The sequence below is a fragment of the Malus sylvestris genome, chromosome 15 (genome assembly GCF_916048215.2).
Source record: "Malus sylvestris chromosome 15, drMalSylv7.2, whole genome shotgun sequence".
Taxonomy (NCBI): domain Eukaryota; kingdom Viridiplantae; phylum Streptophyta; class Magnoliopsida; order Rosales; family Rosaceae; genus Malus; species Malus sylvestris.
The window spans coordinates 19,124,945-19,152,143 of record NC_062274.1 but is presented as its reverse complement, the minus strand read 5'-3'; the positions used below and the strand labels follow the sequence as shown (position 1 = coordinate 19,152,143).

Below are 27,199 nucleotides of genomic sequence, written 5' to 3'. Positions count from 1 at the left end.
GTTGTTCTGCATTTGGCAGAGGTGAAGCTTATCGACTACGTAGCATTTCGGCAGTGGATAAAATCTTCGCGTGTGCACACTAACTTGTTTAACCTTTCACAAGAATGTGCGGTTGCATAAGTCTAGCGTGGTTCTACTGCTCGAAAGGCAAGCCGTAGGCAGTCTTCTGGAAATCCGTAGGCTACCTTAGTGCACTTGGTAGCAACTTTAGGTTTCCAGGGCAGCCGCCCATTGGGTGTGCTGCATAATGTGCCCCTCCGTCTCTAGGGCCCGGTTCCTTGCAGATTAAGCCGATAGACCCATAATCCTTCAAATAGCTAAGCCTTGAAACAGACCATTGTGGCTATTTCTAGGAATCCCGGTGCAAGCCATCATGCACCTAGTTATACTAGGGCAGCCAAGCTCATCCACGTCTGGATATTTAGAGTGTTGAGTTTATCCTCCCGCCTTGGAGAGCACAGTTGGTCCCCCGGGGGGTGCAATCTTCTTTTGAAGTGCAAAACAAGATAAGTTGTTGTAGACATATAATAAAGCCAAGTTACAAATTACTTTTAAATTCTTTATTGAAAAATGAATAAAATGAGCAAATAACTTGGTTGCAAAAACTGCATGATGATTGGATAGTCCTCGGTTTACGAGGTGGTGCCCGTTGAGCTGCTCGAGTCTTCGGGTCTTGATATAGTGTGAAGTCACACATGGTATTTCCTCAAATTGTAGGGGTTCCATTGCTTCTCGATCTCTTTATCATTCATGGTAGCAAGAGTATAACTACCCTTGCCACCTACTCTGCTGATCTTGTAAGGACCTTCCCAGATGGGGTCCATTTTTTTCGAGCCTTCTCTACGGGCAGTGATGAAGGCCTTTCTTAGGACTAGGTCTCCGGGTTGGAACTGCCAGATTTTGGCCCTTTTATTGTAACTGGAAATGAGCTGCTGCTGGTAGGCTGCGATGCGGGTGATGGTTTGTTCGCGCCTCTCTTCTGCCAGATCTAAATATGTGGCCATTTCTTTACTGTTTTGCTCAACGCTTGGCAATAGAGTGTTGATGCTTGGCACGATGATGTTGGGAGGAATGATTTCTTCTGAACCAAACGCCAAAGAGAAAGGAGTTTCATCGGTTATTCGTCTTTTGGTGGTGTGGTATGCTCATAAACATCCCGGGAGCTCATCTGGCCATTTTCCCTTTTTGTCGGTGAGGGATTTCTTGAGGCAGTCGAGGATCGTCTTGTTGGATGCTTCGGCCTGCCCATTGCCTTGAGGATATCTTGGTGTGGACATGTGTTGTTTGATGCCGTATTTTTGGAAGAACTTCACCAAATATTTTCCCATAAATTGAAGGTCGTTGTCAATGACGATAGACTGAGGGATGCCAAATCGACAAATGATGTTCCTCCATATAAAACGCTATACGTCCGTCTCAGTCTTGGTCGTCATAGGTTCTGCTTCTACCCATTTGGTGAAATAGTCGGTTGCCACGATCATCATGCATCTGCCCCCCGTAGCAGGCGGCATAGGCCCTACCAGGTCGATTGCCCATTGCATTAATGGCCAAGGACTCGTTTGCGGGTGTAGCTCACTGGCGGGCAGTGCTGGTACTGGTTTGTAGCGTTGGCAGTGGTCGCACTTTTGTACTAACTCCTTAGCATCTTGGTGTATGGTAGGCCAGTAATAGCCTGCGTTAAGAGCCTTTTGGGCTAAGGATCGGCCTCCAGAGTGATTCCCACAAACGCCTTCGTGGATTGAGCTTAGAACCTTCAAGTCATCGGGAGGTGCTAGGCAGCGGAGATGTGGTCCGGTGTAGGATCTTCGGACGAGAATGCCATTCCACATATAGTAACGTGCCGACTTAATTTGGAGCTTCCTTGACTCCAATCTTTTTGTGGGTGATGTGTCGTTGACTAAGTAGTCTATAATTGAACTTTGCCAAGTGGAGTTACACTAACCTGTGACACTTCGGCTATCGGCTCCATCTCTATGCTTGGCTTGTCTAGATATTCCACCAGAATTGAGTGTTTAAATTGATGGTCAAGGGCGGAGCCTAAACCAGCTAGTGTATCTGCATGGGCATTGTCTGCCCGCAGAACTTGAGTGAGAGTGTAAGTCTGAAATGCCTCAAGCTACTGGCGTACTTTCTCTAGGTATTGTGCCATCCTTGGGTGTTTTGCCGTGTATTCCCCAGTAGCCTGGCTGGTGATTAATTTGGAATCAGAATGAATTGCGAGTTTCTTCACCGCCAAGTCTTTTGCCATTCGGAGGCCTGCTAGTAGAGCCTCGTACTCTGCTTCGTTATTGGATGCCTTGAAACCTAGAGTGATCGCCTGCTCGAGCATTGAGCCATCCGGAGTAACAAGAACTATACCTGTTCCCGAGCCTTTATAGTTGGATGCTCCGTCGACATGCAAGTTCTAGAAATCTTTATTGGATGGAGCAAGTGTGGCTAAGGTACTCTCGACTGCTTCTGGGGTGTCGTTGGGCCGCTCTGTTGCATTGCCTAGGCTAGGCGTGAATTCCGCTATGAAGTCTACCAAGGCTTGGGCCTTTATCGCTGTGGAAGGTCGGAAAACTAAACCATATTGGCCAAGTTCCAATGCCCATTTCATCACTCGTTGAGAAGCATCTGGACCATGTAATATTGATCGTAAGGGATATTGAGCCATGACAATGACTGTATGAGCTTGAAAGTGCAGTCTGAGCTTCTGAGTTGCAACAACTAACGCCAAAATTAATTTTTTGATCTTCGGATATCTTGTTTCCGCATCGAGAAGAGCTTTAGAAGTGTAGAATACCGGCAGTTGGGCCCCCAGCTCTTCTCGTATGAGAGCAGAGCTCACCGCCATCTCAGAAACTGCCAAATAAATGTATAAATCCTCCGCTGCTTCCGGCTTGGATAGTAAGGAAGGTGATGTGAGATATTTTTTCAAGTTTTGTAAAGCTTTTTCGCATTCTTCATCCCATTTGTCTCTTTGTGCCCTCTTGATAGCTTTGAAAAAGGGCTTGTATCGATCGGTGGATCGTGAGAGGAAGCGATTGAGGGCGGCTGCTCGTCCGGTCAAGCTTTGGATCTCCTTCAAGGTAGTTGAAGATTTCATCTCTATGATTGCTTGGATTTGCTTGGGATGTGCTTCAATTCCTCGTCCGGTTGAGTATCGGCCTGAAGATACTCCAAACGTGCACTTGGTAGGGTTGAGCTTCATCTTGTACTTTCTAAGGATATTGAAAGTTTCTGCTAAATTACGAATGTGATCTGATCGCTGCTTGCCCTTTACCATGATATCGTCGACATAAACTTGAACATCATATTTACTAGCCTTTGGTAAGTGGCTCCCGCGTTCTTGAGGCCAAAGGGCATGACCTTGTAGCAGTAAGTGCCTCGTTCTATCACGAACGCAGTTTTCTCTTTGTCGGGCTCATGCATGGCTATTTGGTTGTAACCGAAGTATGCGTCTAAGAAACTAAGCAACTGGTTTCCAGAAGTTGAATCTACTAATAGATCAATCCGGGGGACAGGATAATGGTCTTTTGGGCATGCTTTGTTGAGGTCGGTGTAGTCTACGCAAACCGTCCATTTGCCCTTCTCTTTCTTCATGACTAGTACGACATTAGCAAGCCATGCCGAGTGTGGTACCTTTTCTATGAAACCGACCTCCAATAGTTTGTCGATTTCTGCCTCGATGATCGCTACTCGTTCGGGTGCGAAATGTCTTCTTTTTTTAATTACCAGTTTGGCAGTAGGATCGACGTGCAGCTTGTGGCAGGCCACTTTGGGATTAATACCGGGCATGTCGGATGGTGACCATGTGAAGATATCTCGGTTTTTCCTAAGGAAAATTATGAGTTTTTCCTTCTCGTCTGGGCTTAGTCGTGAGCCAATTTTAGCCGTCTTTTTCGGCTGCTGGGGATCAAGAATGATGTCTTCGGCGTCCTCTTCGGGTTTCCATCCTATCTTGTCTGCTTGGGCGCCATCTTCTCGATCCACCTGCTGTAATTGCTATTTGGTAATTTTTTTGCCCTTTTGGACTTCGGTAACCTCTACGGGGGTAAAGGTCTTCTTCTTTGATTCTTTTAACATTTGCACAGTGCATTATCGGGATAAAACCTGGTCAAACTTGATCTCTCCGACTCCTCATCCCGTGATGCGGAATCAGATTTTTTGATACTTGACGGAAGTGACGGCATCCAGCTTGATCAACCAAGGTCTCCCAAGAATCTCATTGTAGGGAGATGGGTCACTTACGATCGTGAATGTTTGCTTTGAGACGACTGGCGGTGTTTTCATGTCAAGTGTGATATGGCCGATGGCAGTTAAGGTGTGTCCGTTGAATTCAGTAAGTACCTCTGCTCGGCGTATGATTGTACTTTCCAGGCCCATCTTCTGAATGACCGAAAGTTGAAGTAGGTTGACTGCACTTCCATTGTCAACCATCATCTTGTTGATTATAGCATGGGCTAGTTGGACAGATACTACTAATGCATCGTCGTGTGGGAAGTCGACTCCTTCCGCATCCTGCTCCGTGAAACCAATGATAGGTCCAGGTTGGGTATCGACTGCTTGAACTTGTGAGATTAGTAAAGCCTGCTGGATCTTCCTCTTTTTGGAGTTATTAGTGGCCCCTAAGTGCTCGGATTCAGCGAAAATGCCATTGATTCGAATCATCTTAGTTAGTGGCTCCTCATCTCCGTCTGCATTCTTTTTTGGCTACTCAACTGACTTGTCCAAATATCTATCGACTTTGCCTTCTTTCACGAGTTTCTCTAGGTAGTTCTTCTAAGTGTAGCAGTTGTTGGTTGTGTGACCAGAACCTCGGTGGCATGCGCAATACTTGGTGTGGTCCAACTTGGAAGTATCTCATTTTGACTGTTTCGGCAACTTGAACCATGGTTCATTCTTGATGTCACGAAGGATTTGATGAATCAGAATTGAGAACTTAGAATAGTTATTGGTCATCGGGCCTTCTTTGGTCGGGGGTCGGTCCTTGCGCTTGACCTCCTGCCTGCCCTTGTTGGGTTGCTTTCCATCCTTCTTTTGAGCAGCTGCCAACTTTTTTCAAGGCTGGTCGGGAGCCTTTTCTACTTGTCGAGCCTCGTCCCAAAGTGCATGCTTCTCTGCCAGAGCAAAGGAATCTGCTAGAGTTAGGTCTTCTTTCATGATCATTTCTCCAAATAGTGGGTGGTCTGCTGGTAGTCCTTTTTGGAAGGCTGCACTTGCTATCGAGTTATCGCATTTGACGATCTTCGCCTTCTCTGCTTTGAATCTCTTCACGTAATCGCGAAGTGCCTCTTTTGGGTTTTTCTTTACGTTGAACAGGTGATCGGACTTTTTCTTGATCGAACGATAAGATGAGTATTCTTTGGTGAAAACCAAGGAAAGATTATCAAAATTTTGGATGGATCGTGCCGGCAAGGTATGAAACCAATCTTGTGCCTCGCCTTGTATAGTAGTGGCGAATATTTTGCACATAAGGGCGTCATTATTCCGATAAAGGACCATCGCACTTCGGTAATGCTTCAAGTGTCTTTCGGGATCCCCGTCTCCTTTGAAAGATGTGAAGTGCGGCATGCTAAACTTGCGCGGAGGCTCTGCCTGCTCGATCTCATCCGTGAAAGGTGACCTGCTTATGTTGGTCATATCTCACCTTAGTGCTTCATCAACCATTTCGTTGCGTCGAAAATCACGTATCCGTTCGTTGAAAAGCCTTTCTACCTCTTCTTGGATTTGCTTTTGTTGGGGTAGCAGAGCCTTCGGCTGCCCTTGGTCTTTATCTACCAGTCTAGGCTGCTCTTCTTCTCGCTCGGCTCGTTTACGCCGTGGCTGCAATGTATGAGATAGATTCCTAGCAGGCGAGGGATTTCTTTGCAGGCTACCGGTTGAACTAGAGCCGGATTGAACAATTGTTTCCTTTCGTTTGTCAGGCTGCCTGCTATGATGTGATGTGGAGGATACTCCTTGTGAGCCTAATCGTGAATGAATGCTTTTGCCTGGAAGGCTGCCCATGTTGATTATCAAAGCGTTGCCCCAACCGTGAATGTATACTTACCCATGGGCCTAATCGAGAGTGCACGCTCCTCCGCGCGCTAAGACGGGAGTATACGCTATTTCGGGGGCCCAATCGAGAGTGTGCACTGTCTGAATGCTCGACTTGTGATGGGTCGAACGGCTGCTTTCCAGGACGCTGCTTAAAAGGCTCCTTGTCTACCCTTGTTCTACTTCGGGAAACTTCATCATGGGTGCGTTGCAAAAGTTGATTCACCAAGGTAGTTTGTTATGCAAGGGCGCTCGTCAATTCTATGACTTGTTGGGACAAGTTTTGTTCACCATTCGGATTGGAAGAACTTGGATGGAATGCACCTCCTTGAACAATAAAAGGGTGGTTGACTCCAAGTGCGAGATTTGAGTTGGGGAATGTCAAATATGCGGAGAAATGTGGTGAAAACGCCTCAGCCTCGATGATTGGTCCGGATGGTTGAGATTGTCTCGGTTCGACTTAGGCAGCTTGGGAAACCATGAGAGCAGGCTGGGCTGCAGGGGCAAGCTGGATCACTGGGGCATGCTGGATCATTGGAGCAGGTTGGGCTACAAGAGCATGCTGGATCACGGGAGCAGGCTGCTCAATGCGCGGTGCATGTGAATGCGAGGCTTGGGCTTGGGTCCACGTAAACTTGGATGGCACGGCTTGGGTCGTGGTCTTGGTACCGTGAGCCTTGGATGGCATGGCTCGGGCTGTGGTGAAGGCTCCATGGACCTCGCCACGAGTGGCTACCGAAGTAGCCACTGCGGTGGTTCCCATGGTGGCCGTGGTGAAGGCACCATGGACCTTGCCGCGGGTGGCTACCGAGGTAGCCACCGCGGTGGTTCCCATGGTGGAAACTTGTGGTGGTGATGCCGCTCCCCTTATTGTCGCATTTTGCCTCACGGATCTCCGCAATCCCATTTCTTGAATATTAGAATTTTCACTTGTGGAATTTTCTAAATTTCTAGCCATTATATTTTTCTTATACGTTTTATGAAAGAACCTTTGCAAGTAAAAAATTCTATAAATAAGAACGTATGAAAAATATTCAAATGGACTAGAAAACAAAGAAAAAACCTTTTTGCGCGAGAGTCTTTTACGAGTATGAATTTCAACTCTCAATGAAAGCACCAATTTGTGAATGCAAATTTTCTCCTCCTCGATCTTGGACGATTTTGCACCTACAAAACAACTAGCAACTTAGGTTAAGGCCAAAAGCCTCACGCGCCCACGATGAATGGGGGGAGGCTTTGGCCGAAGAAACTCCGATGCCAAAGTTAGAATTTTAGAGAGAAATAGTGTTTAGAGTATTTGTGATTTTTTGTAAGAGAATTGGAATGAATTTTTGGTGAGAATAGGTGCCTATTTATAGAGTTAGGCCTTGCCCAATTTTGAATAAAGGTTTTTTGTGGGGTTCAATTTCATGCTAATTAAATATGAAAAGAATAAATGGGTGGTTATAAAAATGAATGACTATTTTAATAAGGAAAATGGGAATGGTGAGGATGGGAATGGTGGTGGCCGGCTTTGACTATTAATTTGGGTGATTTTATTGACTATTAAGGATGATTTTATGAGATATGGTAGGTATATATTATTTAGCTAATTGATTAGCTAAATAATGAAATAGAAAATACTAGGTCCTTGGAAATACCTTATAGAAAGGATTTGATGAAAGAGGTTTTTAATTGTTACATTTTTTGGGCACTTTTGACTTGATTGAAAGATGATTGCCTACTGCTCGCGCGTAGGAATCATGGTATGCCTCAAGGGTATTTTTGTCATCTTTTGTCCAAAAGTCCATATGTCGCCTAGTGAATATTTTTGGCTCCACAACATCCATTTTTACTTCTCACACAAGACACACTTCTCTCAATTTCTGGCCATTAGATCGAATAAACTGAAGAAAATTAACAAGGGTAAAAAATTTAACAAATGTCTGTGAAAAGTAAAAAAGAGTGTGTGAATAGCAATAGGTTAAGAAGAAAAAAAAAATCTAATTCTTCAATTTTAATTTGATGAAACCAATAAAGAGTTAAGTAGTGAAGGGTACTCAAAACTTATTTGGGCTTCCGTACGTAATATTTACACATAAATATGGAAAAGTATAGTGAACTCTTAGATGAAGTGAATAATGTTCAACAGATACTAACCCAAAACTAAACAAGATCAAGAAGCTTTTGCCCACTATTGAAAGAATGTGTATTGTTTGTAGGTATTCTAATCACGTTTATCCATTGATCTTCTTACTGTTCGTTAAAAATCAAATTATTTCTCCGTACATGTTTCATTAGCCTTGCATGTGTTAGTTTTTTAGAGTTTGATAGCCTTGCATGTACATAACAATTAAAAGATACAAGACAAAAAACAAATATCATGATAAGATTAAAAACTTGGGTCTCAACTGTATTGCATTGTGTGGCTATATGTATACATATACAAATGTATCAAAAAAATTATAATCCCAAAGGGATCCTAATAAAATGTGGATGCCTTGGAGGATTTTGGGATAAATGAATGTGGCCTTTGAGAGAACATCATTGTGAGATTATGTTCAAAAGAGAAGCTCTTGTTTTAATCAAGCGCCTGAAAACGCTGTCCAAACCATTCTCAAGGCCTTCAATGATGATTTCCAAAGCCTCCAATCTTTTTTGTGTACTTTGCACCTTCCCAACATCAGCTGAAGAAGATTTGGATAGAGAGTAGAGAGCAGCATCAACACCATCCAACTCATGGCTAATAATGTCTTCGTTCTGATCTTCACATGCTATCACTCCCTTGTGTATGAACTTTGATACAAGAGACCACTTGTTTACCTTTGGCCTTGAAACAGGAACAGCTAAAAAGACCAAGAGTGATTGGAAGATAGACATGTTCTCAACACAAACTTCTCTAAGAACTCGAATCACAGCGGTGAGATGGTGGTCTTGCTCTAAAAGTTGTGATGCGTCAATTTTGTTATCTACTCGCTTCAAAGATGTGATCAATTTCTTGGCATCCTTCTTCATCTTCTTTCTGAAACAAGTGTAATTGGCAATGCAGCCTTCAAGGCTTGAGTCTCCTTTTCTCCTCCTAAGAGCAGATTGAAGAGCTCTAACATGTTCCTTGATTATTGAAATGGTGTCTCTTGTGATACCACATATGTCCAAGAGCTTCACTGATCCATCCAACAAATCATCCATGCATTTCTGCTGTTGATGTTGAGAAAGGAGCCGTTGGGTTGATGCCATCTGTAAAAGATCATCCACACACTCATACAACTCCTCTAGACCACATATAGATTTGCAGATTGAGTTTGAAGTTGAAGCACAAGATGAAGATGCTTGGAGCTTGCTCAGCTCCTCTTCAACTCTAATAGTGGTGGGGTGCGACCTAGAGGGCAAGCTGATTGATCTGATTACATTGTACTTGGCAGCCATGGTTTAGGGTTTTAATTTTTGTTTGACAAAAAGCTCAAAGTTGATGAGGTTGTTCTTTGTTTTTCAAAGATCTCAAGTTCGAGGTGTCTGGTTTCACCATCTCTTGAGAATGCCTATATAGCTGGAATAAGGTGAGAGAGACAAGACTTCTGAATTCAATATGGAGAGCATGTGGAGCCAGAGTGGGCACGCCTCGAGTTTTGGTTACGTTGTCACTTTTTTAGGTAACATTATTGCTTCAATAATTTGCAATATCTTTAGGCTTCAATTGTTGTGGCAAAACTTCAAGAGTCATCACCAACTTTGCCTCCCCAAGTGCCACATTAGCCTTCATTTTTTATTTATTGAATTGTGGCAGACCAGACCTCCAATAGCTGGCCTTGTCTTGTCTGGGTTGTCCCAATTTTGGAGATGCTTCAACACCGAAATTGTATTAAACAAAATGCTTAACATAGAGATTGAGATCCAGATCTATATAAAGGGATTAAGAAATGTAACATATTACACACACCACGTACTCTTCATGGTGGTTAGAATGCCAAGATCAACATCATAATATTATAGCCAGTATTAAATTGTGAGCACGAATGGTTTGTAGTATTCATGTCTCCGTTTAAATTTGTAATGTATTCTTTGGTTTAATTTAGTTTAAGGTACTCAAAATGTTTATGAAACATATGTTGCTGCTTACGCTGACACGTGTTGCTCTAAGACAAATGATGCCCTCTGTTTGGTTCTCTCATTTGAGCCATCTCACCACCGAATCATTGAATTAGATTTCCTCTTGAAATTTTAACTTTGTAAGAGATTTGTGTCATCTCACCAAACCAAATTATTGATGTTTCTTAGGGTTTCACATCAATTTTTTTTTTTTTTTTTAACTTTAAGATAGACAGGTGGTCATCTCTGCATGGCTATCTGATTTGTGTCATTTCATTAAATTATTGGAGACTTGGAGTAGTATTTTCCTATTGAAATTAACTTTGCAGTGGACAGGTACGTGCTCTTACCTTGACCTCTCATTTGGATTTATCCTTTAATTATAATTATGGGTGAAATGATGAGGACATTTAGTATGAAATCTTCAGTGTATTTAGTAAAACTGTGGAGTGTAACCTAGAGTTAGCTTTACATAATTAAGGGTTGTTTATAAAGATAATGTTAGGAAAATTAAAATTTTAAATCAAATTTTTAGACCAAACAATAGATCACCAATATAACATAAATACATTAATTAATATTTAATTAATAATTCAATTATTAATAACCATATTATTTAGTTTATAAAATTTGGTTCCTCTAGCATTACCTTTTTCATAATTATTCCTTTTTTGTTTTTATTTTTTGTCTTTTGGGTAACAAATAGAAGAAAATAGGTGAAAGAAAGGAAGAAAGAAGGTGGGTGGAGGAAGCATGGTAAAAGAAATGTCGACAGAATGAAATAAAATGAACCTAAAAACCAAAATCCAAAAACATAATTTATTTGTTTTTACTTACAAGTTTCAGTTATCATATATTCTCTTTCATTTCTTCCTCTTCCCTCCCAATAACTCTCTTCCTTAACTGATTCCTCATTTCTCTTATACTTTCTCCTATCTCAAAACACAAAAATCAAAAACTAAAAACGAAATTATTATTAATGAGCTCTAAGAAGAAGTTCGAAATGTAAAAATACCACTGTAAAAATGACGATATGATATTAGCTAGGTTTTGAACCATCAGTAAATGCTTATAGCTATATAGTACATATGGAATTATTTGGTTGATTATTTGATCCCATTTAGAGTATTATTTAGAGCCCGTTATGTGATCAGAAAATAATAGATTTGATAACTCATAAAATTCAGGCGTATATTGAATGATATATTGCCCCGGAGGAATGGCAAGTATCATTTTTCCCCAAGGTAAAATGAAGTTAGATTTGAGGTGAGAATGACATTTTCTTGTTAACATATATATTATTCTATTAAAATTTAAATCTAAATACTCCTGTTGTATTCATAAATAGTGTTTATAATCTCTGTTCTAAATATATTATGAGTTCAATGTCGTTTCTAATGGAAGTAGCACCAGCTTGAATTAAATCATATTATTCAACTTATGATTTCTTTTACCATTCATTTACACTAATGACATATACCTCTGACGTAGCAGAAGGAAAACCATTCTTGTGATAACAAAAGTATTTCACAGAAACCATAGATACGAAAGGAAGGTTCAAAGGAAATGCAAAACAGGAATTACAGAGAGAATAGAGAAGTTTGAAGCGTGATTACAAATCTTTATAGAGTAACATTTCTTAAGGACTAAAATACCCTTCCTTATCTAGACAATAGATCCTAACCATCAGATTCTAACCACCTACAACCAACTACAACTACCTCAACCACATTGGTTGACATGGCAGCAACCATTTCCAACCATATAAGCTGACATGGCAGCAGCCACTGATCTATTGCCATGTGTCTGATTTACTGATATGTGTCTTCATCCATCATCCCCTCTCAATCTTGGCTGGGGAACCAAGGCGAAGATTGCAACAGTGTTTAAAAAACACTGGACTATGTAATCCTTTGGTCAGAATATCAGCTATTTGCTCCTCTATGGGGACATATTGAACAAGCATATCCTTCTTCTAAACTTTTTCCCGAATGAAATGAAAATTTGTGTCGAGATGTTTGATTCGTGTGTGAAAGACAAGATTGGAACACAAAGCCAAAGCAGACAAGTTATCACAATGGATGAGAGGAGGTTCCAGTAAGACCTGATGCAAATCGCGCAACAAATTCCGAATCCATGTAATATCTGCAGCACAATGAGCAAGAGACTTGTATTCAGCTTCAGTGGAGCTCCTAGAAACTGAAGCTTGCTTCTTAGATTGCCAGGAAATTGGATTGTGGCCAAGATACACCACAAAACCTGTGACGGATCTCCTAGTATTAGGATCAGCCGCCTAATCGGAATCAAAGAAAGCAACAAGTGAACTGTCTGATGAAGATGAATAAGTGAGGCCATATGAAATTGTACCCTGCACATATCGGAGGATTCTTTTAACTAGATCATAATGCACCTCAGTGGGAGTGTTCATATATTGGCATGTAGCATTGACAGCATATGCCAAGTCAGGTCTTGTAAAGGTGATATATTGTAAGGCACCAACCAAACTGCGATACAATGTAGGATCTGCCAAATGAGTTCCATCAGAATCAAGAAACTGAGTATGAGGTCTACATGGTGTAGTTACAAATTTGCAGTTATCCATCCCTGCCTTTTGTAACAAGTCTTTAGCATATTTCGACTGACTTAGAAAAATATCCCTATTCGACTTATACTCAATCTGCAGTCCCAATAAATATGACAGTTTACCCATATCCTTAAGATCAAATACATCCCCCAATTCTTGAACGACTGCTTGGACCTTTGTAGAATTAGATCCAGTGAGAATGATGTCATCCACCTAGAGTAATAATGCAATAACATCCACTCCATCATGCTTCACAAATAGACTAGTGTCGGATTGAGACATTATGAATCCCATTGCAGGTAAATAACCAGTGAACTTCGCATTCCATGCTCGAGGTGCTTGTTTAAGACCATACAGAGATTTGACTAACTTGCATACATGATTTGGATGCTGAGAATCAACAAACCCTCTTGGTTGTGTCATATAAACCTTCTTTTCTAATTCACCATGCAAAAATGCATTTTTCACATCAAGTTGTCTCAATTCCCACTTGTGTTGTGCTGTAAGTGAAATAATGAGTCTGTGTCGAACAACCGGACTGAAAGTCTCAAAATAATCCAGACCATGTTCTTGAGAATAGCCCTGAGCAACCAATCGGGCCTTATATCTTGAAATGGAACCATCTAGATTCTTCTTCAGTTTGTGAACCCATTTACTTCCAATAACTGCTCTATGAGTAGGTGGGGGAACTAAAATCCAAGTACCTTAACTCCTCAATGCATCATACTCCTCTTGCATTGCATCCTGCCAATGTTTATTTGATGCAGCACTTCGAAAGGATTGTGGTTCAGCAATATCATTACTATGAGCCAGAAAAGAAAATCCACCTTGACCAGTAGCTATATCATCCAATTTCAAAGTAGATAATTCGGGCAAAGAGGCAATATAACTAGAGTAATCTTTTCTAGAAATAGTACCAGTTTGTAACCTGGTTTGCATCTTGTGAGTGTGAGGAGCACTATGTGAACCATGAGCAATATCAGATGTATCAAGAGGGAGAAGTACCTCCAATTGTGCAGGATGAAGGACAGGTAACACAAAGGCTGGATTTGGAGAGGGGAGAGTTGGTTCAGATTGTTGAGATGATGGAGAGCTTGAGACTTGAACTTGTGACTGTAATACTGAAGATGCAGACTCATAAATTGAATTAGGCACTGCATTACTAGAAAATGAATTCACTGTATCTGATACTGAACTAGCAGCTCTAGGATGCAAGGGAAGAACAAATGTTGCAGATGACCTGTTATCTATAGCTTCATGAGAATTAGACTAATGCTTAGATTGATCTCTTGAAACTGTATAACTACTCTTACAGGGAAACATATCTTCATTGTGAACAACATGTCTAGAAATAATGAATTTTCGAGTCTGTGGATGATAACATATGACACCTTTATATCCATGTGCATACCCAAGGAAAATACATTGTACAACTCTTGGTTGCAACTTATTTACATTATATAGCTTAATATATGGATAGACTGCACTACCAAACACTTTCAGCTCTTGTAATCGAGGAATAAGCCCAAACAACAACTGATAAGGGGATTTGAAATCCAAAAGCTTACATGGCATTCTATTAATAAAAAAAACAGAATGAGCACATGCATGAAACCACAACTCCTGAGATAAACTAGCTGCAGTCATAAGAGTTATAGCTGTCTCCACAATGTGGCGATGTTTCCTCTCAGCAATTCCATTTTGCTGAGGGGTATATGGACAGGAAACTCTATGAACTATACCCTTATGTGCTAAGAAATTTTGAAATCTGTTGCTCATATATTCACCACCTCCATCTGTTTGAATGCACTTAATACCAACTTGAAATTGAGTAAAGACAAAACTGTAGAACTTGAGAAAAACATCAAATACTTCTGATTTATTTACCAATGGAAATATCCAAACATATCTAGAAAATTCATCTACAAAGCTGACATAATATCTGAATCCTTCAACTGATTTAGTAGGTGAGGGACCCCAAAGATCTGAATGAACCTTTTGAAAAAGAAATACAGATTTGTCTTTCTCATCTAGAAAAGGTAGCCTAGTCATTTTTCCAGAAATACAATTTGAACACATATAGTGTGTGTCATCAACAATACTATGTATCTGAGATTGCTTCAACATTGTAGATAGAACTTCATTACTAGGATGCCCACATCTCTGATGCCAAACTAAATGCTTCACTTTCTGACCAAGTAAACCTGTTGACCTGTGCTTAGACTTCACTGATGTGCTTGTAAGTAACTTGGTAGGAATCTTGAAAAACTCTCCCTCATGGCTCCTTCCTTGGTAAATCACAGCCTTGGTTACCTTGTCCTGCACAAAGAAATTATTCTCATCACATATGAACCAACAGAAGTTCTCTTTACACAGTTGTTTAACAGACAACAAACTAACTGCAATAGTAGGAACATGTAACACATTTCTCAAAATTAAAGTTCGAGGTAATGTGTATAATTTTGCAGATCCAATGTGATGAATTGGCAAACCTTCTCCATTGCCAATTGTAATTCGATCAGTACCATCATATGTATTAACTTGCTGAAGAGCATTCACATCGGCAGTCATGTGATGTGACGCCCTTGTATCCACAATCCAGGAATCATTTGGTAAGAAATTAGGTTGAGCTTCAGCTTGCATTGCAGTTAACATTGGTGATGGTGCAGTACCCTGATAGGCCAAATTATTCTTGTGATAGCAGTCTAATGCACTGTGTCCCTTCTTCCCACAGATCTGACACTCAACTACCGAGCCACTTGAACTTGCATTGTTAGATCTTTTCCAGCAATTTGGAGCAGTATGACCCCGTTTAAAACAAATCTGACATTCTGGAACAATGTTTGATCTGGTGTCAGTGTTACCGGACCACGAATTCCAACTTCCAGTATTCTGTCTGTTACCCGAAGATTGACCACTGCCATTGTTTGTAGTATTTCCTCCCTGTGAAGACCTGAAACCACCATTTCCATTCATGTTGTTGTTAGGCCTGAAAGATCTAGAACCATTATTTGAATTTGAGTAAGGTCTTGGAGCATCGGCATTTGCCACAAAACCGTAGGCATTTGAGAACTCAGAATATTGTGGAAATGGATATGGAGAGGCACCATATGGATTTCCAGGAAGCATAGGATAAGGCACTGGCATAGTAGGAGAAACTGGCATTGGCAACAGTGGAAATGACGCAGAACCACCATTTGAGAGAATGCCCTGTGATAGACCAGATGATTGCATTCCGAAAGATGATGTTCCTCTTGGCACTTAAGTAAGGACACCACCAGTGGTATACGAAACCCCTTATGAATTACTAGTAGATCCCTAAGATGAGCCTTGTGATGACCCTTGCATATACAATCCTGAAAAACTCTGAGACACAATATTTAAAACAGATTCAGCTTCCCGTTTAGCACATAACAACTGTTCACGAAATTCTCTCAATGTGAGAGGAGTATCTTTAGTAAGAATTACTGTCCTTATCATAAAATACTCTCGAGGTAACCCAGATAAAGCAGCCAAGATAAAATCATTATCCGAGATAGTTTCACCAGCATTAAGCAATTGTTCTTTGATATCCTTAAGTTTGGACAAGAACTGATCTATTGAATCTCCCCCTTTCTGCAAGATTTGGAATTCAGTTTTTAGAGTATTAACTCTAGCCTTGGACACTGAGGCATACCTATCCTGTAAACTGGACCAAGCTTCATGTGCCGTTCTACATCCAAGAACATGCTCAATGGCCTCATCAAACAAAGTAGCAAGAAACAGACTCAACAAAGCCATATTAACAGATTCTCACTCCAAGAAAGCTTCAGAAACTTGTGTGGTAACCCCATTTTCTGGATGAATGATATACCTTGAAGGACACACAGCAGATCCATCAAAATGATCAAACAACTTGTACCCTTTCACAACTGACTTGAATTGAAAACCCCACTTAGAGAAATTCCTATCATTCAGTTTAATCATCAACATCCCCAAAAGACCTTCAATTTTCACACCAGGAACCGTCATTTTCCTCAAATCCAAGAATTGTAGAAACACAGAGAATTTGCAAAAAAAGCTTCGTGCCGCAGAAATCAACAAATCAGCAGGAAAAATGGCTTCGTGCCTTAACAAATTCACAAATTCGCAAGAAAAATGGCTTCGTGCCTCAACGAACAAATCAACAAAGAAATGGCTTCGTGCCTCAACAAATTCACAAATCAACAGAAAATGGCTTCGTGCCTCAACAAATTCAAAAGATAAATGGCTTCGTGCCTCAACGAATCAACAAGAAATGGCTTCTTGCCTCGACAAACATAGCAAAAGAAAGAAACACCTCCAAACAGAAACTTATCACCTAAGATTCGCAGATACCAGAAGCTTAATCGACCGCTACAACTTCAGCCGAAGAGACCCAGAATTGCAGAACTCATGAACATTCGCCTACCCACAACGGATCGATGGCTCTGATACCATGATAACATAAGTATTTCACAGAAACCATAGATACGAAAGGAAGGTTTAAAGGAAATGCAAAACAGGAATTACAGAGAGAATAGAGAAGTTTGAGAAATAAGAAGAAAAATGCTGATTGTATTGAATGAATCAGTAAAACGTGATTACAAAGCTTTATAGAGTAACATTTCTTAAGGACTAAAATACCCTTCCTTATCTAGACAATAGATCCTAACCATCAGATTCTAACCACCTACAACCAACTACAACTACCTCAACCACATTGGTTGACATGGCAGCAACCATTTCCAACCATATAAGCTGACATGGTAGCAGCCACTGATCTACTGCCATGTGTCTGATCTACTGCCATGTGTCTTCATCCATCATCTTGGATACAATTCATCTTTTTTAACTGAAATCTATTAGTTAATTAGATCAGTGCGAATTGAGGGGAAGCTTGGCTTTGTTTTTGCATTTTTCAATTTTTTTGTTACAAATCGAAATTTTATATTATTTACGTCTTTTTAACTGCTTGAGTAAATTTAAAGACTTTACCTAAGCTCTTTTAAAGACTTCACCTAAGCTCTTTCATTAGGCCTGGCAAACGAGTCGTGTCTGTCGTGTTTGTGTCGTTTTCGTGTAACACCTGTTATCTTAACGGGTCATGTCGTGTCACACCCGTTATCTTAACGGGTCCTTAACAGGTCGTGTCACTTTACCCAACGGGTAAAGTGAGCCAACCCGTTATGACCCGTTAAGAAAAATATATATATTTTTTTAAATTTGCACGTACCACATATTGCCACATAAATATTACTTCAAAACATTAAAACATTTGTCATTTAAGTACTATAACTACACTAAAAAATAAGAGCCTAATAAAAAAATAATACATACACTACTAATCTATTACAAATATTAAATGTGCAAGGATATGCAAAATGAAAGAGTTTTTGTTTCCAAGGTTGTAAGTCTTTCTCAAAAGATTAAATCTCAGCCGATCCAAATGGTCATCAATTTTTTAAATTTAATTTAATATATATAATTATATTATATAATTACTATAGTTTTTAGGGGTATAAAATTGTTAAATTAATATATATAATTATTATAGTTGATTCATACTTTTATTAAGTATATAACATAAGATTTTGTGATATCCACATCCACTAGTGTAAATATTTTAAATTGAAAATCGAATTCATTCTTTGTATTCATATATGGTCAAGGACTGTAGCTGTAAAAAATCATCAAAATCGGAGTTAAAATAACCGTTAAATCGTGATTTTTCGTTTATAACCGTCGAAAAGTTTTGTCCCGTTACTTGATCTTTGAATGTTTGTTTTTTATGATTTTTTGCTTATGTGATCTCGAAACATATACAAACAAGTTTAACGGTTGAGATCGTTGAAATTAGTTTCGGAGAATTCGTATCCCATCAAAACAATAGATTGACTAACACTTAGAGTTTATTTATACTTTCAGTAAGTATAGCATAAGATTTTGTGTTATCCACTTGTGTAAATATTTTAAATTGAAGATCGAATTCATTCTTTGTATTCATATAGGGTCAAGGAGTGTAGCTGTAAAAAATCATCAAAATCGGAGTTAAAATAACCGTTAAATCATGATTTTTCGTTTATAACCGTTGAAAAGTTTTGTCCCGTTACTTGATCTCTGAATGTTTGTTTTTTGTGATTTTTTGCTGATGTGATCTCGAAGCATATACAAACAAGTTTGATGGTTGGGATCGTTGAAATTAGTTTTGGAGAATTCGTATCCCATCAAAACAATAGATTGACTAACACTCAGAGTTTATTTCTACTTTCATTAAGTATAACATAAGATTTTGTGGTATCCACTTGTGTAAATATTTTAAATTGAAGATCGAATTCATTCATTGTATTCATATAGGGTCAAGGACTGTAGCTGTAAAAAATCACCAAAATCGGAGTTAAAATAACCGTTAAATCGTGATTTTTCGTTTATAACCGTCGAAAAGTTTTGTCTCGTTACTTGATCTCTGAATGTTTGTTTTTTGTGATTTTTTGGTGATGTGATCTCGAAGCATATACAAACAAGTTTGATGGTTGTGATCGTTGAAATTTGTTTCGAAGAATTCGTATCCCATCAAGTTCAATGGTGTATGTGTGTGTATATATATATTAAGTAGATTTAAATCTATTTATTTTGTATGTATAATTGATCGTTACACATAGTAGTACATCATGTGTCATTATAAAAATAGTGGGATATATCATGTGCGATAAAAAGTTAATAACTTAAAAAAAAAAATATTCTCACCACTGCACTTCTATTAATTTTCATTTTTCCCTCTCTTTTTTGTTTCATTTTCAACTTTTCATATAATTTTCACTTTTCCCTCCACCCTATCCATCCATCTTTCCCTAATTCCCTCTCCTTTTTGTTTCCTTTTCCACTTTTCTTATCATTTTCATTTTCCCTCCCTTTTTCTTCAAAAAGGGCGGCACTGCAGCAGGGAATGGAATGGATCAATTATGGAATCAAAATTCAAACCAATGGATGCATACATATTAATTCATAATTATTATAGTTTTTATAATTCAAAATTTAATATATATATAAATATATATAATTATTATAGATAGTTAGTATTTTGGGGTATAATTATTATAGTATATTTAATAATTATAATTATTATAGTTAATTTAATATATATATATATATATATATATATAGATATTTATTATAGTTTTTAGGGGTATAAAATTGTTAAATTAATATATATATATATATATAATTATTACAATATTTTTTTAGGGTTATAAAATTATAAAATTAATATTCTGCTTATCGTGTATCGTGTTACCTATGTGTATACCCGAATCAACCCGTTATCTTAACAGGTGCTTATCGGGTTACCCGATAACGACCCGATTCGTTATCGTGTCGACCCGAACACCTGTAAATTTCGTGTCGTGTCGTGTCAGAAATTGTCAGGCCTATCTTTCGTACACATGAAGAGGCATCAGAAAGCTAGGATGTCATCAATATCCTATAGCTTTCTTTCGTACATATGAAAGGGCATCGAGCAGATAACTAATGGGATGTCATCATCCTATTACTTTCTGATGCCGGCCCCCGTAACCTTCTTGGCCAACAAAAAAGACAAATGAAACACTTTCTTTAGTCCCATTGGAGCATGAGATATTTGATGAAGTAATGTATTACATAATATATTTGATAATAATTTATATCTGCCGTGATGCATTGCATATTATTGGAAACGTGAACAGCGGGTACAGTCTTCATCAGCCCTTACAACGTTACTCTGCTGCACTTGTTGTTTATGTTGCATATTCCCAACATCATGCATGATGACCAATGAGTTCATAACTGATATTTCCATATCCCTCGTAAGTGTCAACCAATGTGATGGATCGGCTACTAGCTGTAGTTAATGTTCTTTTTATATACGGTGTCTGATGTACAAATTAATGTTTCTCATATGCATATGTCTCGGTCTGACGCAGTGGTTTTCGAACTAGAGTTAATTTTGCAGTTGATCCATGAGCGTGTCTGCGTTTGCTTCTCAGAATCCAAAGGGTCATGACTAATTTAATTAAAATTATGAACTGAGAAGAAGAGCCGAGAATGTCTCACTAATAAGATCGACAAAATCCCCTAATTTTTTTGGCAACTTAGCTATAGAGCTTGTTCAACATTTCATACACTAGCTAGGAGCTAGCCCGCTATTACAGGCCATGAATATATCATAGTTGAAGAGACTTGGAATAGATCATAATCTCATAATATTAAGGTCGAGGTTGTATATATATATATATATATTTACTTCCAAATTGGCAAATTGCCTGTTCTTTAACTATGAATTGCAGTGTGGCACTGAATTGTAAATAGAACTACATATGCATGTATCGTTATGGTGGTGTTGGAGTAATCTTGGAGACAAGGAGGCATTAAGGCAGTAGATATTTCTCCTATCCTACTATATGTATACAACACATTCCTGCATTGGAAATTGATGCTGGCTCAGCTCTACATTATCATGCACGAAACAAATGAATACACAAATTATATTTCAGCTGCGGCAGCTTAATGCTGGAAAAAAAAAACTACAATTCTGGAACCGATCACATGCTCCTTTTATGTGTTAAAAAAAATAAAATACACACACACACTCACACACACACATGCAAAACACTTAGAGCCTGTTTGGTATTCTATTTGAAATTTTTTATCATTTCTCAAAACATTTCTTAAGAACATTTCTTGAATTTTTTTTTTTAAAACTAAAAAACTTGATTGGTTTGCGATTTAAAATTTTTAAATCTTACAACTTAAACTAGACAAAGAGATCTAAAAAGAAGGGGCCGCAGCAGATGGAGAAAGAGGAGAGAGAAGGAAATAAAGTAAGAGATGATTGAATGAAAGAGAAAGAAGATAGAGGGTTGGACGAGATAGAGAGGAAGAGGAGTGAGAGAAAAAACCAAGAGAATGAAGAGAAGGGATTGGAGGAGAGATGAAAAAAGGTAAAAAAAAAAGAGGAGAGAGAGAAGAAAAGATAGAGAGATAGATTTGGAGTGAGAGGGGAGGAGGAAGAGAAAAGAAAGAAGTGAATTTAAGATTAAAAACTCACTATTTATGTTATTAGATAATAAACTATATTTTTTAGTTAGTTTTGAGTTCAGTTTTTTAAAATAGTCATACTAAACAAATTTTTAAGACCTAAAACTTGAAAATTGTTTTTGAGTTTAAAAAGTTGGATTCAAGTAGAATACCAAACAAGCTCTTACATATCCATGGTGACATTATTCTTGTTGTCTCCTTTAGCTGGTTTTGTGCATGTATTAATTTGCTGTGTAACATTACTGGAGCGCAGTACATTGTTATGTAAAAAAATAAAAATCATGAATTCTCTCCCTCACACGTATAATAGTAAATTAATTTACAAATATTATCTCCGTCCCTCAGATAAGATAAAAGCTATATAAAATGTTCTCTCTTCCTTATTAAAAGTTATATATATCATTACTAAATTGATATTTTTCTCCCAAACCATATGAGGTGTTCAGTAAATGATAAATAAACCAACTAATAGGGTTTGTAAACAAAGAAAAGGAAATGAGCATATGCATTTCGAATGCAGAATTAAGTTTTAGGGATGGGCGGCTTAATTATGGAAAAGCTTCGATTCTACACATCAGACCAAAACTTGATAAGACCACATGCTCATTTTGTATAAAATTAATATCCATGAGCACATGATTCTTCTTGACACACCCTGATTCGGAATGTCCACTAGGATTCCGAATCGAGCTGTGCTAGCCGACACTTGAAAGGTGATGAAACCATAAAGTGTAGTGATGTGGAAAATGTGAATAAATTTAAACCTAAAAGTGCCTAAATATAAGAGTGCGCTATGAGCGGGAATGAAGCCATTTCATACGTGATGTCAGAGCATAAGTACAGTACAATAAGATAAGATGAGAATTATATCATCGAAGGTAATCATCTACATCAAGATTTGCCAAGAATTCTCGTCAATAAGAAAGCTGAGCTACTAAAACCTATAAGGGCGAAAAACAAGGGTGAGTGGGCTTGAAAATAAAGTTTTAATAAAAACCTTTGAAAACGTTATAATCTTTTGTCGTAAAACATGTATAATTTCCAAGATATACATACTACATATAGTATGAAAATACTCACTGTAGCCTGCAAAATATCAAGATATCAATACAGCACAATAGTTCATATATAACTGCATGACGTCAATAATCGTATACTTTCACATAAGCAAACATATCAAACCAAGTGCTCATCGACACATGCTAACACACGAGTTCATGTAGAGTTATTTTGACTTGAATATGACTGGGTATAATAATGATATACGCTCTAGTGCTATAATCACGTGAAGACTGGCGCTATTTGTGGTCACATAGGAGTTGAAGTTGCCTATTGCAACCTGTACGACAGGACTGGCACCTACTTGGATGCAAGACGAGCGTGCGGTGCGGATGTGAACATACACGTGGAAGACTGGCCATGGCCCTGGGCGAGCACTAATACCGGTGCAGCAAACGATGAGCATAAAACATAAATATAGTCATGACATAATGGTTTGGTAGTTCTAATCAACATAATATCATTCATAACCGTAGGTATAATCATGGCATCAATAAACATACGCATACCTATGTATCCCATAGGATTTATGATCACTTTGTAATTTTCCGTTATTTCGTTAATTCTTATAAGCATTAGTCTAAGCTAGGAATACGTAGTAAATTATCTTTCAATGTATAAATGGAAACTAACAAATACGTATATACTATATAAAAGAAAAGACCCACTCATAGATCATGTCGTCGAGTCGAACCTGGTCGAACTAGAATAGCCGAAGTCACCGATAATAATCTCACCTAAGCATAATATTAGGACCCATTAATAAAACTCCACTAAAACAACTAAATTTGGGAAAACGGAGTGCGAATTTGGAATTGGGGCGTCGAAATACGCTAAGGAGGGTCCACAACCCTATACAAGTCAATCTGGAATGTCCACCCATACATTTTGGATCCGTAACTTCCTAAAGTCCACACTGTACTTTTAGAATAACAAACTAAAATTTCATCGAGATCCAACGGTCGGATCTCCGCCAATCATGAAATCAAGTGGCAGATATTTGATTTTACAAACTTAGAAATCCAATTCGGGAAGATCTGTATGTCGGATTCTTGATCTGTAAGTTCCCTTTGTCTTCAAATATTACGTACTATAACCTACTAAAGTTTGCTGACGATCCAATGGTCGGATCGTCGAATCATAAAATGGTCAAATGGCGTAGTATTCCATACTAGTTCAAACTATCAAATTATAACAAACGGTTATCAAATTGAAATCAGAACATCGAATTTAACTTAAAAAGGCAACGTTGGCTCACTAGCCACCCGCCGCCACAAGCAGCGATCGGTCGCTCCGACTTGCTGGAAAATCAAACAACTCCAAAAATTCCCAAATTTTACAGGAATGAAGATCTCAATGAGAGGAACAACTTTCATACCTGGGTCGAAGTCCAATTCGGCCAAGAAAAGCTCCAATTTCCCTCAAACTCGTCGGAAACCTTAGAAACAGGTGGCTTCGATCCATCACCTATGGTGCTCCGCCCCTATAGTTTTTGGGCTTTGTTCTAGGCCTCAAGGGGAGTCTAATGGCTATAGTAATTGAAGGAATACGTTTTAGAATTGGTGGATCTTGGGCAAGGGTTTCCGCAGCACTCACAGGGTATTTCTTCGTGAAATCTCAACCAATTCGTGTCCATTTTAGCTAGAAATGGATGTTGGGATGTGGTGATGAGTTTGGTGGTGGTGAATGGGTGAAACTTGCTTGAAAAATGGATAAGAATCGCCGGAAAACCTTCCAGGTTGAAACTGGGTTGGGTGTGTAAGTGTACGGGTCACGTTTGGGTGCTCTACACCTCTTTCCTTTCCCCACTTTCCCCTCCTTTCTCTTCTCTTTGGTTGGTCACTCACTCTTTCTCTTCTTTCTGATTGGGCAGTAGCCCCCTCATTTCTCTCCTTCAATTGGGCAGCAACCCCCTCTGCTTTCTCCCTTCTTTCCACCGTCCATTACTCTCCCTTCCTTCATTTCTCACAACATAATTTTAAAATAATAATATAATAATTATGAGAAATATATAAAATAATAAATAGTAATCTTTACAAAAGTACTTTTCGAATTTATAATTCCGTAAAATCCCTATCATAAGTCCAGTTTCGATTCTGCTTGCCCTCACGCATTTGTATTGCTGAGTACTACAGGGATACGCTAAAAGAACATTTTGTAAGTCTCACTATAAGCTGGTCAATGAAAGTCAATACCCTCGCATCTAGGGTATTTTCGTCAATTCACTCATTTAAAATTAATAAAATTGTAAAAGTAAGGACATGTTGTTACACTTGTCTCCTTTAGCTAGTTTTTTGCATGCATTAATTTAATTTGGTGTTCTTCATAATATTAATGGAGCACAGTACATCATCTTTGCAGTGTACCTAAATTATCATCATTATCTGCTCAACACATATAGTAATTAAAATATACAAATTTCTTCTTCCTATAGTTATATAAACCCTATATATTCTATCTTCCTTTAGCCAGTTGAGAGTGTTATGAGTACTACAATTTTTTTTTGTTTAAGTGAACCAACTAATTATATTAAAAAGGGTTGTTTAGATATAGACACATACAACTCATATACCTTAGGTAAAAACCCATCTATAAATAAACATATATATATTCTATCTTCCTTTAGCCACTTGAGAGTGTTATTAGTACTAAAAAAAATTTGTTTAAGTGAACCAACTAATTATATTAAAAAGGGTTGTTTAGATATAGACACATACAACTCATTTACCTTACGTAAAAACCCATCTATGAATAAACATCCAATAAAAACCCAAAATTTAAATAAATTGCCACATAAGAAAATAAGTAACCTATTAATATAAGTTATTTACAATTTATGCCACAACTTTTTATAACTGTTCTCATACAACCATTATTACCCAACCATTATGTCTAAAGTTTTTAACAATTTCTTTTACCAGTCTAATAATGAATTAATATAATGCATGACCATATCTCTTAACTATGTTACTTTAGATAAATTATTGTGCGAACACATAAACATAAAACATATATATAATAGTAAAACATGAAATAGAGAATACATTTTTTGAAGGAAATTGTTATTGGCACTCCCAAAATCTCATTTTTCACTCCAAACTTTCTATAATTAGAAAGAAAAATACACTTGTGAGGAGTGTAGAATGAGATTTTTGGAGTGTTAATAATAGTTCCCTTTTTGAAAAGTTAAATTGTAGGTAAATCATATTTATACAAAACCAAAATTGTAGAAACTGTTGTAGGCATAATTTACTGAACAATTATGGAGGCCATAGAGAGAGAGAAATGTGCGGCAATGGAGAAGAAGAAGAGAGAGATGTGTAATTGTGGGTGTGTGTTATTCCACCCCATTGTGCCTTTATTTATAGTAGTAGGGAAGTTTAATTCCTTACCCTTTAGTATTACAACTCTTAATAGGTAATCTACTCCTAATAGGAATATAAGAGATATTCCAAGATATACTAGGATTTACACAATCACATTCCTAATCTAATAGGACTGCAACACTCCCCCTTGAGTGTGTAAATACTCAAGTAAATGGCGCATCAGATCTTTAGTGATGAAGCAAGTACAGTTGATGAAGTCGTTGACACAATGAGCAAATGCGAGTCTTATATCAACGGAAAAATGCATAAAAAGGTAAAACTCACAAAACCTTGCTATGGTAAAACCCAAGGTGGGAGAAAAACTTATAGTCTAAGGAGAAAAGTGAAAAGTTGCATTAAGTCAAAACTATACGTCTTTTAGATGCAAGTAGGAGAGCTCACAAGGGTATGATCAACCCATGATGGGTGCCTTATTAAAACCTAGTTAGGTAGCAAAAACCTAGTGGGAAAAATGCTCCTAATCGTAGGGAAAAAGAGTACATTAAGATCAAGTGAGTATACTTCTAGATACTCCCTTTGAGTTTGACATAACTTCCAAATGAGAACTACAAGCATTGCATATGAATAGTTAGGCATACAAATTCCTCGGACAAGCTTCTGGAAGGTTGACTTCGGCAGTGACATCGTGTAGAGGTCGGCAAGGTTTTCTGGGATCGATTTGCCTGACTTTATTCTCCTGATGCTTTACTGATGTAGATGTAGACGCAATATGTCTTGGTCTTGACTTCGTTGATGTATCATGACTTGGTCGGGTTGATACATGCGGTATAATCTTCATGGATCATCGTTGGGACTTAACGATGGATGAAAACACAACAAGTACTTCGATTATGCTCAACAAGAACTCCTAACCATGTCTCACTTGTGGCATAGTGAAGTAAGGTGAATCTTTGAATGATTCGAAGATTTCGCAACTAAGGTCATATCATGGACCTCCAAGATATTGCGATATCCTAAACGGTAAAGACATAACCATTTGGGGATTTTGCCTTGAGCAGGTTTGATAAGTAACCTA

The 27,199-nt window shown here is 38.3% G+C and overlaps 3 protein-coding genes across 4 annotated transcripts; all 3 read right to left on the bottom strand.

The window, feature by feature from the left end:
• Window positions 1-4,140: 4,140 nt before the first annotated feature.
• LOC126602762 (uncharacterized) lies at window positions 4,141-4,653 on the bottom strand. Its single transcript, XM_050269638.1, has one exon. It carries the CDS (start codon window positions 4,651-4,653, stop codon window positions 4,141-4,143), a length of 513 nt encoding a protein of 170 aa, XP_050125595.1.
• A 3,731-nt stretch (window positions 4,654-8,384) lies between these two features.
• Window positions 8,385-9,501, bottom strand: LOC126605153 (uncharacterized). Its single transcript, XM_050272516.1, has one exon. It carries the CDS (start codon window positions 9,424-9,426, stop codon window positions 8,545-8,547), a length of 882 nt encoding a protein of 293 aa, XP_050128473.1. The 5' UTR covers window positions 9,427-9,501; the 3' UTR covers window positions 8,385-8,544.
• Window positions 9,502-14,548: 5,047 nt separating this feature from the next.
• LOC126605227 (uncharacterized) lies at window positions 14,549-15,813 on the bottom strand. 2 transcript variants are annotated; one of them, XM_050272596.1, is made up of 2 exons: window positions 15,163-15,813; window positions 14,549-14,989 (listed from the first exon to the last, which is right to left on the bottom strand). In XM_050272596.1, exons 1-2 carry the CDS (start codon window positions 15,797-15,799, stop codon window positions 14,946-14,948), a joined length of 681 nt encoding a protein of 226 aa, XP_050128553.1. In that variant the 5' UTR covers window positions 15,800-15,813; the 3' UTR covers window positions 14,549-14,945. The 2 variants fall into 2 exon arrangements, with proteins under 2 accessions (XP_050128553.1, XP_050128554.1); XM_050272597.1 differs by having other exon boundaries at window positions 15,196-15,813.
• Between the last annotated feature and the right edge of the window lie 11,386 nt (window positions 15,814-27,199).

Coding starts and splice junctions, on each gene's coding strand:
- LOC126605227 (XM_050272596.1), bottom strand. CDS start 15,799: ATGCTTCCTGGAAATCCATATGGTGCCTCTCCATATCCATTTCCACAA. Junction 14,990..15,162: donor TACAATTGGCAATGGAGAAG/GTTTGCCAATTC, acceptor TTCTTTGTGCAG/GACAAGGTAACCAAGGCTGT.
- LOC126605153 (XM_050272516.1), bottom strand. CDS start 9,426: ATGGCTGCCAAGTACAATGTAATCAGATCAATCAGCTTGCCCTCTAGG.
- LOC126602762 (XM_050269638.1), bottom strand. CDS start 4,653: ATGATTCGAATCAATGGCATTTTCGCTGAATCCGAGCACTTAGGGGCC.